This window comes from Cotesia typhae, unplaced genomic scaffold (genome assembly GCF_013202065.1).
Source record: "Cotesia typhae breed Kobodo isofemale line unplaced genomic scaffold, CoteBio_Ctyphae contig_43, whole genome shotgun sequence".
Lineage (NCBI taxonomy): Eukaryota > Metazoa > Arthropoda > Insecta > Hymenoptera > Braconidae > Cotesia > Cotesia typhae.
This window is the reverse complement of record NW_027423752.1, coordinates 559,437-577,958: the sequence shown is the minus strand read 5'-3', so window position 1 is coordinate 577,958 and position 18,522 is coordinate 559,437. Positions and strand designations below refer to the sequence as shown.

Below are 18,522 nucleotides of genomic sequence, written 5' to 3'. Positions count from 1 at the left end.
CGTCACGATATTATCAGGTATATTATATTGCATAAGTAATAAAATTAATTTAATATATTCCCGGTAGCGGGCAGCGGTACTTTGGAGGTATCTACCTCAGCCAGTAACCGTCCATTGTCCATTGTCCATTTATAGGATATATTTACTGGAGGAATATTTAATACAGTGTAGATGTATGTGCATGTATATATGTGTGTGTGTGAATAATAGATGAACAATACCGCATTATATAGATACACAGAGCAGCTAGCATCGAATGCTTATCTATTTTCTACCGCAGTCACGTATGCACGTACGGTAACATGCACAATATAGGTAACGCGGACACACGCGTCGCGTTCACAAACGTGTCGCGTGACAGATGCTGGTTCCGGATTTTTCGTGTGACACTATACTGTGAGCTGTGAGCTGGGGAAAACCCGCTCTAAAGGCTCTACTGAACAAAATAATAAAAATAAACCACAAAGAAAATATTGTAAAGAATTGAACTGAAAATAGTATAGAGGAAAAAAAAGAAGAAAAAAATAAAATGTTAACAGAAAAGTCGGCAGTGAGTGACACCGTCGACTCGATGTGACAATTATCTTTGACAAGAATTTCATTTTACGTTTCTCTGCCGAGAAATCAGTTGCCAGAATGCCAGGAGACTTTAACTTTACTACATTTATCACAAGGACCAATCCTAGAATACTAAGAAGATGGATTTCGCTAAATAATTCCAAATATTTTCGTCTTTTATCAGGTTATGGGCTCCGTTTGTGAGATGAATTATTTTTGGTAAAGAATGACGCAAATATTTATGACATTCCAAAAAAAAAAAAAAATCAGCAGCCGAAAATGAAAGTAAATTTTTCAGAGCTACGATAAAAATGCAGAATTGAAAAATTACTGACCGCAGCAGCGCTCCAAATTTTGAAGAAAACTTAATAAAGCTGAAGACACTTGTTCTGGGGATAACTTTAGGGATTGACATCAAATATCAAGGGAATCTGTTGATTGGTTTCAAGTCGGCGTAATAAACGATTTTTTTTTTTCTGACAGCTTTCAAATGTATTTTTTTTTTTTTTTAGAATAAATGTTACATTCAATAAAAAATAAATATAAGAAGGACCAGAAATAATAAATTAGTTGCCTTAGATTTCCAAAAATTAGATTTCCTAAGAAAATACCATACAGATGAAATTTGGAATTTAACACGGAAAGTTCTTAAAGTAAAAAGTTAAAAACATATATATTTGAAGCTTTTACAAGATTGCCAATGGATTAACCATCAATATATATGTATATAACCTCATACTTATAACAAGCAACAGAATCAATAATCGCTTTCGAAAGCGCACTTGAGAAAAAAATACTGTAACAATTCGTTTGAATGGTTACACCCTTACTCTCACTCTTTCTCTTCTTCGACACAAGTTTTATTTCCAGTAAAGTTAGTGTTTTCGAATAACAACAATTGTTAATAGTAAATTAGCACGGCATGCCCAGTATTATTGACTAAACTGCTGCCAGGCCCGATGTGTTCATTACTTTTAATTACGCAATTACCGAAAATAATCAGAAAAGTAGTAGAACTCCACTTATATTGTTACATTTTTTTTTTTTTTTGAGTATTTGCCCAGAAAAATGGTATTTGATAATTGAAATCTTAGATAACGTAAATTACGAGAGCGCAAGCCAGCATTAAGTAACTTTGAACATTTCTATTCGTACGTCAGTAGGTTTTCATTAGGAATTAGAAACATAGATGTTCTTGGAGCGTGTGTTGGTAGAAAATAAGTGTGGAGCAGAGAAAATATTTGTTGAAGCACAAAGTACAAGCTACAAACTTTCAATATCGATTGGTTAGAAAAGTTGGGTAGAAACCTGTTACACCGCGTGAACTTGTGTCGTACAGTATTTTATTAATCTATTTTTATTATTTCTACTTCTATTTGCCGTTTTATTTTCCCTTTTTATTTCTTCTGTTGGGTGTCACCCCGACACCCGGTTAGCAATGTGAGTGTGGTCGAAAATGTGCACTAGCTCGTAATTCTACATTGTGGATATTTGGGTAAGAAATAAAAGCAACACCAAATAGAATAGACAACGAGAAATACTACACGGAAACTTTTCTCATCGGAAAGCTCCACGGGAGCTTCCAATTCAGATGTGGAAAAATAATTTAGTAACCGCACATTCTTGGTTATTGTAATATATGTCTATATGTACGCAGTACATGTTTCGAAAAGGAGGTTTTTCTCGGCATTTCAAATGAATCCAGAAAGTGTTCTTCAACTTGTTTTCATGGATATTAAAAAAGACTGCTACTGCAAATGCATTTTCAACTTTTAAATAACCTATTTATCATTTTTAATGAAACTCCATTTGGTCAAATTATTTTATTTTACACGAAAAACGAATTTTTATTAAATTCTCCGGATAACAGAACTGGAATAACTTTTACAACTTTTATAACTTTTGCATTAGAGTAGCGCGTAATTGTATGCCAACACTGATACATTTTTTTTTTAATAATAATGATAATAACCATGAATAATTTAATGTAGACGAACAATCGATTGAATTTAAATGGAAAAAAAGATACGGTAAATTTATGGTCGCTTTTAAATTCATGGCTGGTTAAAAATAGTGTGAAAAAAAATAGCATAATAAATGTTAAATAATTAGCAATAAATAAAAATACTTAGAAGGTGAGGGAATGTTTTAAAATGAAAATTAGTTGGTATAATTGTTATAATTATAATTATCTGCACGTAGGAAATATCTATCTCGAAATTAATCGTGAAATAATGTCGGTGAATGCAACCAGGGAAATTGCATTTCACTGTTTTGTTGGACCGAAAATGTCCTAATTTTATGTCATGGATATTTTGTCAGCGACAAAACAATGCGTGTCATCAACAAACTTTCGTATTTAATTATATAATAAACAATATTTAACTTTTCACAGCAAGTATTTTTAATTTAACATTTAAGTTCATTAAAACTGATGATCAATTTGTTTGTTACATTATTAAGAGATTTTAAAATTAGGATTTTTTGTTACACAATAAATTAAATTGTCTTAATAATTTTTATCCACTTTTTTTATGAAATTTAACTATTGTATTCGTTTTAGCCATTGTAAAAGTTTTAGGTTGCTCCGGAATATCGACTTTCAGTTCTACTGCCAAATTGTCTTCTTAGATTTGTTTTTTATGACCGCTTATTTTTTATTGAAGATATTTCAAAGTTATCTACAAACGAAACACCAAAAGTATAATCTATAAAAAAATAGTTAATACCCGCCATTTTTAAACTAATCAACCGATTCCTTAGTTATTCAGTCTCGATCCCTAAAGTTACCCCCTGAGCAACCCTTTTCAGTTTCATTGAGCTCCCTTTAAAATTGTTGGCGCTACTGCAGTCAGAATCATGAAACCAACCTGACATATCGAAAAACACTAAAATTTCCTTATATCCTTGTCGTAGTACCAAAGATTGATCGATGGTCCGAAAAAAGGTCATCAAAACTATTGCCCATTATAACTTTGAAGAGATAAAAGTTTTTCTTCCCTAACAATAACCAGAACAGGACAGAAATCCCGAACCTCTGGCTCTGAATTCCGAGTCAGAATCCAGCAGACCAATTTCGGGGTATATATTTATTATTATCTAAACAACTTGATCATGCAGAGCGTCATAGTCATAACCTAGCAAAGTTATTCCCTTCCAGTGGAATCAGTATTCCGGTTAGTACACAGCACCCACCACACAACTCGATACTTACAGCGAGCCGTAGCTGCACTACATCTAGGTTTTTAGTACCACGAGAATAATCCACTGAACCGTAACCTTAAACTCAACACCCTGTAAAGTTTATCGGTAGTTTTTGAGTTCCCGGAAAATGCACACAGCCCGCGGCTCAATCCCAGTTAGTTTTACATTCCCTGGAGCTTCTTACCTGCATAAATGACTACCAATTACTGTTATAACATTCAGAGTAACCCACAACAAACAAAAACATGCCATGTGGAACAGCATACTACCGAGGCCGGTTAGAGCCTTCTGCCCTCTGACTGTGCTTTTCGACTTCTAGATGAAAGCTCTAGCCTCTATTCTACCTTCTATTTCATAATTCCTAGCAATTGCTCTCTGTTTTGGCTCCTAAGCACGAGAAAGAAGGACTAGGAAAAGCGAGCCGCGAATTAGACGGAAGGTCAGGGTGCAAAGACGTCAACCCGGAAGGCAGGACACCATTTTCAGTTCCGACTCTCAGCTTCTGGTCTGGTTCTGCTGATGGTGGAAGTAGCGCCAGAAGTGGTGGTGGTGGTGGTTCTGCTAAAAACCTACTAGTACTACTAATTAATTAACCTCTCCTCGGGCTTTTGCGGGTAAATAGGAGGAGCTACTACTACTTATACTTCCACACTGGATTGGTATACTGATGTAGTATAAGTAGACCACCACCAGTAGCATTAAACTAGTCTAGTGGAAGCTGTATAAGCAGTGCCTTTGGGGAAAACGAGTTGAAAGCTCCATGAGAGTTGAAGAGGCCGCCGGCAACTTCCTTTCAGTAACCTAAGCTGACTGGTCTCTTGATCTTCCGAGGTTCTCCCGCCGTCATCCAAGCTCGAATCTTTGTCCTAGGCGGTTTCGACCCTAACCGCTACATCTGTTTACCTGGCTCTAGTCCAGCCTATTATCTTATGATATTATTAATTTTAATTAGCTGCATTTGCCTCAGTTTTTGAAACGACTGAGGAGTGAGTAGATTTGTGTCAGGATAAAGTTTGTTGAGGTGGTACTTAAGTGGATTGGCACGCATCCCTTGGGGGATAATGACACTGAGGAAAAATTTTAATGGTTAAGATATCAACATGCTTAAGGGATCGATGAAACGGCTCATGGGGTTCTCAAGGGGAATTTGGGTCAAGGAATGTTGTAACTTTTTTAGTTTTGATTAGTCGGTTAGTAATTAACACTTAACGAACTTGGACAATAAACGTTGTATCTTCCAAAATATTGATCTTACAAGAATTTTTAATGAGATCAAAATTGTTCAAAATTTATTTTACTACAACTTTTGTCTCAAATACTTTATTCTCAAATCAGTATTTTTAAAACGGCAGCCGATTTTTGAAAACTCACAATGTTTCCAAAAATATCATATTACAAGTTATACCAAGTATAACAATATTTCTCAAAACAGTGATGTGTAAAAGGTATAATTTTTAATTTTAAAATAGGGAAAAAATTTTAAGTTAAAAATGTTAATTAAAATTTAATACTGTAGTTAGTTAAATATTAAAAGAAAAATAATGAGAAAGAAGAAGGATGAAGTAGTTTTATAAGTGTTCTATAAGGTAGATACAAAATAATTAAATATTTATTCGAAAAAAAAACTGTTCCATCTAATTTAACGTTAGTATCCATATAATCCGACTTTGAAGATTCCATTACTTTTTCACAAAGAAATAAAAAAGCTCGGTGAAATAGTTAAGGAATGAACTTGAAATACTTTTGAATTGACTACTTCTACTTGAGATGGTTAGTGAAACTTTAAAGAGGAATTTTCTGAAGTAGAAAAGATGTCTTAACGTTGTCAAGGGCTTTACTGAGGATTCCCGATTGGTATGCCCAAATTAAACGGAATAAGAAAGCACAAGTAGAAGTATGTTATGATTATTTTATTACTCGGCTTCTTAAATGTTAATACCGGCCCTCTTAAATATTTATCTCTTTGTACCATGATAATAAGGGGCTTTTATTATTTATGAGTTTCCGCTGATTAAGAGCTCTTTTGAATGTTAAGCAACTTTGAGGTTACGTTATAACAGACCAAAAATAAACCCCCCAAAGATCTTGTTAATAATTATTACTATTTATAATTATTACTATTAATAATAATTACTATTTATTAGCAAAGATTTAATTAATTTATGACTTTTTTAATTCTCCGAGTAAAAAAAATTTTTCAGGTGTTCATAAATAGCGAATTTTTCTGCATGACTATATCAGACTGAATGAGAGCAAAAAAATAAATTATTGTAATTTTTTTCAAAATAAGTACGACAATTAATCTGTTTTATTTAACGAAAATTAATTTAGTAGTTAATTGAACTATAAACTATCTCTATTACTAAGAGAAGAAGCAAAATTTTGTGGCCAGTGTATTTGTATGATAAAATGTACTTAAAAGAGTAAGAAAGTAATTTTTGTTTTATAACTTGGAGCTTTAAACTTAACTCTCTTGTAAGGAGAAGATTAAACGATTATGCGACATCTATCGGATATTTTTACTACCACTTTTAGATGAAAAATCATAGATAGGCAAATGTAACCACATCAGGCCGTATATAATCATATTAAATCATATATAACTTAAAATGGCTACATCATAAAAAAAATTTTTTTTTTTTTTAATATTTTTTTAAGTCTTTATAATTGACTAAAAAAATAATCAAATGATTAATCGTCTACAATTAGAGTAAAAAAAATATTTCTAAGTAAAACACGGATTATAAATAATAAAACAATTAATTTCAATAATTTTCCATGTGGGGCGGCTTTACGAGGGGAAAAGTATATAAAAATGCAGGTACAAAAAAAGATGGATAAGTATTCTTATACAGTGAAGGTACGCTGAAAGGTAAATGTCTAAGTATCTTCTCGGTGCGGGTATAAGAGATTGGCCTACATACGCGGGCATAAACTAACAGTTTTATAGCAGAGCAAAATGAAGAGCAAAGGATAGCAAACTCAATATAAAAGAAAATAGCTTTTATTTTATTTAACCTTTTTTCGCTACATCTTCACTCTATGATATATAATAATATATAATATTGTAACAGAGCTTCTGTCAGTACAAATACGATTTGAATATTAGTATTATGTTCGAGGTCTTAAACAGTCATACGAACACATTCTGAGTAATGTAAAGTAATGTCATATTATATTATATATACCAATAGATATATGTTTGTAATGTGTACTCAAATCTATTGGTTTTTATTCTCTACTTTCATCTCGTTTTCATACTAACCACTAAGTATGTAACTGGAAAAAAATGTTTTTATAGAATTTTTCACACTGATAAAAATCCTTGATGCATAAAATTTTTTATAAAGAAATTTTTTCCTTAAATCAAATGATATTTTTTTTTTTTTTTTTTTTTTTTTTTTTATATTAAAATTAACAAAAATTTCATAAAAATATTTTTTCCCTCTCAGTAAGAGAGGGTGAAAAATGATATCCGTATTTTTTTATTACGCGAAAATCTCTTAAAAGATTTAAATCCTTCTAAGTTATGAATACTGTTTAATTAACACTGAAAAATGCTCCTTTTTTTATAAGCACGTATATAACTTTTAAAATTTTGTTCTCGAGCAGATGCATATTCGGGAGATTATTTTTGAAGGAATTATTTTTATTATCGTAGGAAATATGATTAATTTTTTAGTAAAACCTCCGGGTCACTGGTTCACCGTTCACTGGATACCAAGCGACCTTTTTAAGTCTATAAAGAAGTATCCTTTAACACCTGTTACATTTGAATTTATTTTCCAAACAAAAACCGTTTTATTAAGTTTTTTCTTTGAAGAAAATTTACTTGCATATGCAAGTAAATTTTCTAAGCTTGATATATTTTGTTGAGATTCGAAATAAATTTATTTTATTTTTTTAAAGTTCATCTATCTATTTTTATCTTCCTATAAAAGTGAAATTCACTCCGCGAAATATTTTGTTTAAATTTTTGTAAGAAACATCACAGAGTGAATTTTTTTTTTTTTTTTTTTTTTTATTGAACAAAAATAAACGTATGATTTTATTTATTAAATTTGACGAAAGAAACTAAAAGCATCTAAAAAGTCAAGCTACATAACGCGGTTGAATTCAAAAAAACAAATTACAAACATTAATTGAAAAATAAATAAATTATTTGTTAATTTGAAAGCAAGCCCGCGGGCATACCTCCGAATAGAGAACAAAGAAGCATTTTAAAGAAATTTATACAAAGGAAAAAACTAATATAAGCAAAAATAAATTTTCTTTATCTAATAGTTTCGTAAAAAGCGTTTTAGTTTATGAAAATACGAGTCAGTGAATTGGGGGATTGAATTAATTAAAGTTATAAATTATAAATTAGCTCTCTTTGGCTGCGGAGCGTCTTCGGGCAGACATGAGCAGATGTGGAAGGCGATGTAGAAGCAGAAGCACTTACTTAAGTAAAGTATTCTCGATAAGAGTTGACGTAATTTTTGGTAACTTATTCCTATTCCCGTCAGTGCTCGATCCGAATTTGTCTTGGTACATGTTCGATCGGTTTTATGTGTACACCTGGAACTATATTACCCTTTGTATTTCACGTCTGTATCATAAATATGTATACACCATCGTATCTTCTACCCGTCCACCTATCCTCGGATTCGTTTCACTGGGTTCTTTCATTATAATTTATTCAAAAAAGGATACACTTTAATAATTCAAAATGCCACCAGAAGTATCCTCTTTCCTGCTTCCGTTAAGTATATATTTATCTTATATTTTATGTATATAAATATATATATATATATATATATATATATATATATATATATATATATATATATATATATATATATATATATATATATATATATATATATATATATATATATATATTCCAAAAGTTACGTGCATGTATTTATTTGGATTCCTCACTTTTTTACCGCTTGCTATCTGTCTAATTTCGAATAGAAAATTTTCCCGCTCTGGAAAAAGATGCTTGGCTCAAGAAAAATCTTATCTTTACAATTTTACTTTTGCGTCCAGATTGATATACAGAGAAAATAAATTAACTTGACTCTGATAAAAATTTAAACAAAAAAAATAATTTGATGATCTCGCAATTTTTTCAAAACGATTGTCTTAGTTAAAAATATTTTCTCTTCCATTAATTTAATTTTTTTATTACCGCACTTTGAATTAATTTAAAAAATTGACTGGCTAAACATCAAAATGAAACTGAAGAAAAAAAAATTCTTGACTGAAGGGTAAATTGTCTGTGGCTTAAAAAAATAATAAGGAAGATTGAAAATTTCTTGAGTCGAGAAAATTTCTTCTTGCTCCAAAATAACTTTTGTCTTCCTTAAAATTTTCTATTTTTCAAAAAATACAAAATTAAGAAAAAAACTAAATAATTTTTAGTTATGAAAAATTTTGGTTTTGGTTTTTTTTTTGTTCAAATTTGATTATATCACTCAAATGATATTTTTTTGATCCTCAAATTGTGAATTTTTCTTAGTTAAAAAACTAGTTTTAAGATAAAAAATTTTTGAATCAATACTGGTTGCAAAATAATTTTATTCTTAGCCTCACAATGTTTCTCTTGAATTGACTATTTTTTTCCTTCAGTATAATACTTTATTTATAAAAATCCTCATAAATTTCCCAAGAAAACAACAATAGCACCTCTAAAATTTAAAATCCTAACATCAGAAACAATCAGAAGATAATGTTCTGAGTGTATAAACACAAAAAAGCAATATTAAATAATGAATTGAATGAGTGTTTGGCGAAAAAAAGGTATTTATTTTCATGAGGATCAGCGCCTACGATGGATCCTTGAAGCATGCCTTCAAATTCTTTATTCCGTGTTTCATCTGCCGTGGAATAAAATTAACTCTTATCCTTTCTTCCTGCACTGTACCGTGGGCACTGAGAAAAAGAAAGATAAATGGGAAAAGTAAGAAAATGGCATTATAATGAGCTTGACGAAATAGACAGACACCTAGTTACATAAATAAACAGGAACGCTAACAAGGAAAAGTTTTAAAAAAGGAAGACCAGCACAGAGTACAGAGCACAGTTAAAACTTCCTCTATATACCCCAGATAGAGATAGGATGAAACAAAATAAAAATAGCCATGCAGCCAGTAGACTAAAAAAATGTAAATAAAGAGTGCAGCAAGGAAAATTATGGGAAAAAAAACCCAGGAAGTGAAGAAAGCCAGTGCACACAGCTCCCTATATTTGTATGTGTGCGTGTAAATGTACTTATACTGCTGAAATGGAAGTAGAAGTAGAAGTAGACGAAGAAGAAGAAGAAGGGCAAGAAAGGGTAGATGTAAAATGCTTAAACCACGTGACACATAGTGGTCCGCAAACAGAGAGAAACATACGCAGAGATCAGGAGAAATAAACCCCACTGCAGAGTTGAGCTGTGGGCGCATTGCGCAAAACCCCCTGGTTGCTTTACTTGGGTTGCGAGCATCGCATTCTCCCCTGAGCCCGCGAATCCCGCTTCCCCTAGCCCAAGTACGTGCTCTTTCTCCTTCTCGCTTTCGCATTTCGGCACGAGGTGCCGGGTTCTCCCTCGCTCTTTCGGCTCGGGCAGCACATTTAGCTACCATTACCTTTCTCTCTACTTCAATATTCGCTCACGCTATGCCACCTTTTTTTATTACTTCTTTTTCATCCTCCAACCGAGCGTTTCCCCATTCAAATCGTTTTCTATACCCTTGTTCATTCTGGCTCTTTACTTCTTGCTCTTTTGACGCTCTCAATCCTTATATTGCCGCGAAATCTCTACCTCTGTTACTCTATACCCTATACTCTATACTATGTACTATATAGGCTAAAGTCTATGCTACACTGAGATCTCTCCTCTGTATCGTGTTCATCTACATTCTAACACTTTAATCTACACCTACGTTTAATTATCCATTTCAGTTAATATGCCTATTATGGGGGATAGCCACTGTAAAATTTCGGAAAAAAAATTTTTTTTTTTTTTTCATTAAACTGAAGTTTATATATTCAAAATTATGTATTTCAAATTTTATAGAAAAATTCCTAATAGTTTTCGAGTTATAGTCATTTTTATAAGAGCGCGTCGATTGACCGTTTTACGCGCGGCGCTTCGACGAAAACGTCGCCTGCTCGCTCCGTCTTTGATTCGTACGGGTTGGCGATTGTTTTCCCTCACGATTGTCAACCGTTACAATTATTTGACTTTTAACGTATATTTTTTCTTATTGTTGAGATACTGTACCTCATAGTTTAGTTGTTTTGTATGAATACACACTCGTTCTTTAATTTATTGAGTTTCTTAGTGTACTCGTTATTGTTTACTTACTTATTTTTTTAAATCTTCTGATCTTTTTTTTTTTGTTTATTTAACAAAAAAATTTGTTAAATAATGGATCGTAAACAAAGTAAAGTTATTAAAAACGAAAGAAAACTGCCAAACGACAGGAAAAAATTTAATCGACCGCTCAACAGATATGAAACTGAAAAAATACTGGCTCTCAACGACGTGATAGTGCTTCCAAGAGGAAATTATCACAAAAATCTGATTGTACAATTAATTCGAGTATTAGCTACAAAATTATAAATTTTTTTCGATATTTAATTTACTAAGTGGCTGTGTATCGTGTAAAAAGTGTGGTGGTGATGTAAACTTTACTGAGACAAGTATTCGAGGATTAGGTTTTAAACTAGTTGTGAATTGCAAAAATGTGATCCAGTTTTGATAAATTCATGTCCACTCATCAAGAATGCGTATGAAATTAATCGCCGTTTCATCTTTGCAATGCGGATAATTGGTATTGGGTTATCTGGACCTGAAAGATTTTGTGCTTTCATGGATTTACCACGACCAATGTTCCATAGCTTTTACGATCGTCTGGTCACACAAATCAGAAATGCAGCTAGAAACTGTTGTGATTTAGTGTTGAAAAAGCTGCTAAAGAAGAAATCCAAGAAACCTGCAAGCATTTAAAATCCAATGACATTCCTGGAATTTCTGTCTCCGGTGACGGTAGTTGGAAGAAAAGAGGGTTTAAATCTTCATTTGGTATATCTTCTCTAATTGGTTACTTCACTGGCAAAATCGTAGATGTAAGTATGAAATCCAGTTATTGTAAGATGTGTGCGCTAATGAGCTCAAAAAAGGAACAGCTGAATACGATCAATTTATGCAAGACCATGCTCTAGACTGTCCAATAAACCATGAAAATTCTTCTGGACAAATGGAGGTAGATGGAATAAAAGAGATGTTTATGCGATCAGAGTTATTACATAACGTTAAGTATGTAAACTATATAGGTGATGGTGACACTAAAACGTATAAAAATATTTGTGATGCTAAACCGTATGGGGACATGGTGAAGATAAAAAAAAAAAAGAATGTATTAATCACGTGCAAAAACGAATGGGCAGTCGACTAAGGGCTTTGAAGAAGCAACGAACTAACAAGAAGACAAAAACAGGAAAAGAAGAAAATACACAGAAAAGTTTAGGTGGGAAAGGTCGATTAACGGACAAAGCAATTAATGAATTTACAAAGTATTATGGTTTAGCAATCAGACGTCATTCTAATGATGTTGATGAGATGTATAATGCTATTTGGCAAACATTTTATCACAAGTTTTCATCACCCGAAGATCCGCAGCATTTTCTTTGTCCTGAAGGTGCAAATTCGTGGTGTCAATTTCAAAAAGCTGTGGCAACAAATACTTTGGACTCATTAGTTGAAAAACCACCACTTCCTGCAGATATTGCGGAAGCTTTAATACCGATTTATGAAGATCTATCGAATCCAGAGTTATTGGAACGATGTGTCGGTGGGTTTACACAAAATAATAATGAAAGCTTCAATGCATTAGTGTGGCAGCTCGCCCCAAAAACAAATTCTTCTTGTTCCCTTATTGTTGAAATAGCTTTATATATTTCAACAATTACATTCAATGATGGGGCTCTAGCAACTCTGAAGATATTAGAGAATCTCGATGTTAAAGTAGGACCAACACTCTACTCATACTGCGCTGAGCGCGACGCTACTCGGGTTAAAGCTGCTGAAAGCCGCATGGAAACGGCCAGTAAAAAAATAAAAAAAGTCAAGGTCAATACTAAAGATAAGGAGGAAGAACCCTCATATGGCCCAGGACTTGATAGTTTGATGTGAGTATGAATATTTTGTGAAAGACTAGATTTTAAAGTTGCGAGAATCTTCTTAAAACTTTACTCGCGTTTTTCTCAAAACGACTTTTTTCAAACTTTCCGGTACTGTAACTTTCGTAAATATGAACCGATTCTCAATTTTTTTGTTTCCCCGTATTCGTCTACTTAGTGGCTATCGTCGCACGTAGGGGATTTTGAAAATTTTAATTTTTAAGATTTTTTAAGGCTGTTTGAGTCCAAAAAATGAGGAAAAAGACGAAAAAATTTTCAATATGGCGCCATTTTTTCTCAAATCAAAATTTTCAAAATCCCCTACGTGCGACGATAGCGACATTCCTATAGATTAAAATGCCGTTTGGTTTTTTTGTTTCAGATAATCCGTTTTTGAGTTACAGTACCGGCAATGGAGGGGGAAATTTTTTTGGTGCTCTACAAAAATGTTTATAACTTTGTGATAACAAAATATTTTTGAATAAAAATTTAGGAGAATTATCCTCAACATATACTTTATAAAACAAAAAAAACCCGATCCCCAAATTCCTTTATTATCCTAGTAAAAAAAATTCCCGAAAATTGCCTATTTTTTCCAGCGTCACAGTGGCTATCCCCCTTATGTCCACGGACGGACCGAAAAAATTTTTTTTTCACTCCTCACTCTTTACTCGTCTCGGGGTTTTATGCTATTTTACGTCCTTTTTTGAGGTTATGTATTATGTTTCGAAGGAAAACTTACACTGGAAATTAACGTTTTAATAAGAGAAGAGAACTTTAGGGTTTGATATTTTTTGTTCTTATTTAGGAGAAGGGTTGGAGATGTCCAAAAATTTTAATAAAATTTGATTATTTTTAAAAATAATTGGAGCTATTTTAGTTATTTAGGTGGAAATTTTATTATTTTCCCGACTGTGGGACTTTAAATAATAAGCGACTTGTTTTGCGATTAAAAAATCATCGAAAGCTCAAAATTTAAAGATTTTTCAAAGAGACTTTTGTAATAAGATTTAACCAGTAGTGGAGTGATGAAACAAGCTGCATAAAGTGATAGAAATAAAATTGTAAAAAAAAAAATAGACGCTAGAATATAAAAAATAAAGTCTATTGATTCAGATGTAATGTTCTGTCGGCGGAAACTTTTGCTCGGCTCTCGAGACTATTTTTCGGCGAGTTATCGGCTATCGGATAAAAAATCAGACGGTTTACTTTGACAACCGATTATTCAGCGACTAATGATCTCACTGAAATCAGAACAAGGAGCTTTCAAATCTTTAAGTATTCCCTCCGAGATCTCAGCGATCCTTTTCACCGAAATTATTTTTTTTTTACGTCAAGTTCGCTTTAAAAAAAAAATACGGGAAAGTTAACAAATAGCTTTTTCACATTTTTCACTAAATTTACCACTTTACTCCAAATAATAACAGCGAAAAAAATTTTCAAAGCTAAAAGTCATAAACTAAAAGCTTGATATGCTCTAAAACCCTTTTTTCATCATTCTACGATACTATAATAATTTTTCATTCTTTTTCAATGAAAAATCAATAAAAATACTGGCGAAGTAAAATTATCAGTACACTAAATAAAACTGAAGTTTTTTATAAGTAATGACATTTGACAAAAACCGGTATCGAAATAAAAAGGTCACGACAAATAATTCAATCAATTTGAACCCCCAATATTAACCTTTGTTGAATATTTTAGCTCAGGAGAAAAAAATAATTTAAACATTATTCAATAATGTATACGTTTGTAGAAGGCAAACCAAGCAAGAGCAAGAGCAAGAGCTGGTATCTGGGAGACAAAGACTAAAAAAAGACACCCCAGAGAAAGTTGGAACAACCAAGCGAGTTCAAGCCAAGGGAGGTTGCGATAGAGGGGTAGAGACAGAGAAGCATAAAGCACAGAAGAACATGGACTACGGGTTCGTAAACCACCACTACGCAACGTTTACCAACCAAGAGAAATGAGAATAGCCGCAAGGCCAGGAGCTTCTCAGCATCAACGGAGGTTTCTAATTCTTCCTCAGGCAAAACTAACTTTCCAGTCTTTAGCCGTTCTCATTTAACCCCTCAACTTAATGTCTTTAAGCAGTATTATTACCCTCTGTACACTAACTCTCGTCACTTTATATACCAATTGCCCAAAATTTAACTCTACTCTCTAATAAATCTCCTCTTTTCATATTTACACTTTTGTTTTATTTATTTTTTTTTTTTTTTACCGAACCTCTCAATCTCCGGAACAACTCTTGTTGGGAAAATGAACGACAACGATGTAATAAGAAATTTATTTCGTTAACAATTACCCTTCATTTTTCCTTGTTTGGTAAATAAACTAAATTTCTGTAACGTCGACAGTTGACTCGTATTTTTAACTTCAAGAAAAAAAATATTCCCATTGGAAAAAAAATTAATCTCTCACTCATCCAAAAATTTAATGCCTCATTCAAATAAAAGAACAATAGGAGTGGGAAAAAAATATCGCTCCAAATTAAACATCCTAACGTGTGTATGTCTGTAAATAAAATTGTGTCGTACGATATCTTTAAAAGAAATCAATCGATTGAGACGCTCGACTCAGCATTTAAAAGGGTTTATAGAGACTTAAATCTGATTAGATTTTGAAGTCGATCGGTCGAGCTGTTACAAAGACATCCAAACAATAAAAACCAACAAAAAAAAAATTTCAAGTTATTGAGATAACTTTCAAATTCTTTGAGCAATCGACTCGAAACCTTATAGACACTTTTAGTGCTAGAAAAACTGCATCGAATGTCGTCAAGAAAGTAAAAATCAAAGGACTCTTTCAAAAGATATCTTAGTTTTTATATATATTCTAAAAAAGGCTCTTATGAAACAATTCTCAAATTTTTTATCTTAAAAGTTAAAAATGTTAAATTTTTGAGTTTTTTAAGCTCTAGGTTTGCAAACTTTTTTTATATTCATTGAATATAAAAAATTTTTCAAACGTTCGGAAAAACAAATAATCCTTAAAAAGGTCAAGTATATTTTTTGCAGCATGGTGATAACGAAGCACAGATGCAGCTGTTAGGCAAACAACAGCCTCAAACAATTAACCCCAAATAAAAGTTAATCTCCTGCAGTATCTTGTACTATGCAGTATTTTATACCAGGGATTGGAGTAGCAAAATAAAAACTAAAAAGAAAGATCTAAATCAGCTAAAATAATTAAATTTTATTGGTTAGACATTAAGTAATTTTGTATCACCGAAACCATGCGTGAAAATGTTCAAAATAACAATTCAGTTTTCGTATGCACGATAAAACCGGTTAATGGATACAACGCGAATAGCTGGGGGTGTTTTAAGAGGAGGCGGTGGGTGAGCTGAAACTTGTCGAAATATCACTCTCCGAGTCCCTAAACTAAGCGTTGCAATGGCAGTAGCAGTAGCAGTGGTAGGATGCTAGCTTGGTGGATGACTGCGATGGCGGTGGTGGTAGCGGTGGTATTCCTGGTGGAAACCGGAGTAATATCAGGTGGAGGCGAGTGTAGCAATTTCATTACCGTAACCACTGGGTACCCAGGCATTCATGTGCAACCAACAATGTCTGTACGTTTATGCAGAGGAGTGTACTATACTCCCCGTCGGTATCCTCCAGCTCACTCTTTCGACTTGCGGCTCCAGCACCCTACACCTTGCATCCTGTGCCCTACACCCGCTAGTGTAGCTCTACTATGATCTCCTCTTGCTCCCATACTGGGATACAGCAAAGTGAACACGAGATTGCGATCTGATGCTAGTTGAGAGACCTACTGCTGCTTCGCTAATTTACTTTTGAGTCTCAAATCCGTCTGAACGACGTTTAAAGTTTTTTTGACCACCATTCTAAATACAAACTAATGCTTTGGGGGGTCTTATTGTTGGCTCGAGATTCTAAAGGTGCTTTTTGGAGGAATAATTCCACAGAAGGTAATTGTTTTGTAAACGATGGTGGTGACGTTTTTATATTTGTTTTGATTGCTTAAAACTAATTGTTTACGCTTTTAATTGAAATAAATTTTCGTTCGTCGAAGTGCTTTATGTCGGAAATTTAAGTCTTAATTTTTGATAAAGTGTAATTAGTTTGTTCAAATTTGAAGGGAGTTAGTAATTACTTTATTCAAAAAACTCGAATTTAAATTTTAATTTTCAGGGATTCAAATTGAAATTATCGAATATATCTGTTGAATTTTTAATCTATGATTGGTTATGACTACTTTACTACCCTTTTAATTGAAATTAAATTTTACATTAGCTACAGAGAAAATTCAGGCTTGAATTATAGGCTAGAGAATTTTAAATCACAATATCTAGATACAAACGAATTATTAATAAATAAATTAAAAAAAATTTTAATGATAAAAAAAAAAAGCATAAATTAAAAAATTATTGGTTAAAGGCTTAAAATTTTACTCAAAAATTCGAAAAATCATTTACGGAATAAATATAAATTTATCATCAATGAAAAAAAAAACTTACTCAAATTTCAGCTAAAATTCAACGTCTAGTAGGTGGCTGGAACAAAAAAAAAACATTATTAACCAAAAGTCTTTATATCAAAATTTTTAAACAATTTTAATGAGAAAAAAACCTTTGCATAAATTTGTTCGACTTTCAATGAGTAATCCATTAATTAAATCACAGAAATACTCTCGTACATATGTATAGTAATGAACCCAGAATAGTTAGCGCTGGGATAATCACAGCAAAAAAGCTTATAAATAATGCGAATGTAAATGGCGATCATTAATATTTGATGGCAACATCGAGTCCCGAATGTGGTAGGTTCGAGCGCAAACCCGACATAATCCTCAATACGTAACTAATTGACTTAATATCTTATTCATCAGGTTGAAATCACCCTTGAGAATCGCTTGTCGACAGATCAATACGCAAATCAGCCTCCTAAAATCAAAATGTTATACCCACGATCCACCTACCATATGTCACATCCAACCGAAAAGATCGAGATAAAAATATAAAATATAAAAAAGAAATTAAAAAATTATAACATAAGCTTTAGTTATGACCGGAGTTTAATTTAATTAAACGAAAGCAAAACTAAATACATTGCTGGTCTTGTTTTATAAATATGAGTACAAACTTTAAATCTTAGTAGACTATTTGTACATAAATTGTTTGTGAGAAAGGTAATGTGTTAAGCCGACCGTAATTTATAATATTATTTAATTCACTGAAATGAATACTAACTATTTGCTCAACAATTGTTTTTGACGTTAGACTAAATTTTACTTTATTTATTAATTAAATATTTTTTTATTCCATACAGGACAGATAATAATGATGATTATAATAACTTGAGTTTTAACACTAACACTAATAATAATAGTAAGATAGTAGCGTGTGATTTATGATTTAACAGGATTTATTCCTTAAATAATTTATTAAGCAAGCAAGCAATCTGGTGTTTTAACGGCTTTACAATGTCTGCGAAAGCGTTTCGGCAAATTGGGTCACGCAAAATTTTTAAAGGAACCTAACGTTTGCTCGGGCGTTATATGTTGTGTTTATTTAGGTTAAACCGGGGTTTGGCTTTAAATTAATTAGGGAAAATTATTAATATTTTTTTGTTTTTAAAT

General features: G+C 32.3%; 2 protein-coding genes across 2 annotated transcripts in view; both read left to right on the top strand.

Annotated features, from left to right (window-relative positions):
* The window catches only part of LOC141528405 (uncharacterized), an 82,445-nt gene extending 67,385 nt beyond the window's left edge, over positions 1 to 15,060 (top strand). The window contains exon 6 of the mRNA XM_074244454.1: positions 14,675 to 15,060. Within this exon, the coding sequence (XP_074100555.1) occupies positions 14,675 to 14,730 (56 nt within the window). The 3' untranslated portion in view covers positions 14,731 to 15,060. The remainder of the gene's footprint in view (positions 1 to 14,674) is intronic.
* On the top strand, positions 12,175 to 13,426 carry LOC141528232 (uncharacterized). Its single transcript, XM_074244171.1, has 2 exons — positions 12,175 to 12,927; positions 13,301 to 13,426. The coding sequence occupies exons 1-2, from the start codon at positions 12,179 to 12,181 to the stop codon at positions 13,302 to 13,304; spliced, it is 753 nt and encodes a 250-aa protein (XP_074100272.1). The 5' UTR covers positions 12,175 to 12,178; the 3' UTR covers positions 13,305 to 13,426.
* Positions 15,061 to 18,522: the final 3,462 nt, after the last annotated feature.

What these genes read in the sequence shown, in the direction of transcription:
- LOC141528232 (XM_074244171.1), top strand. Translation starts at nt 12,179, where the DNA reads ATGGGCAGTCGACTAAGGGCTTTGAAGAAGCAACGAACTAACAAGAAG.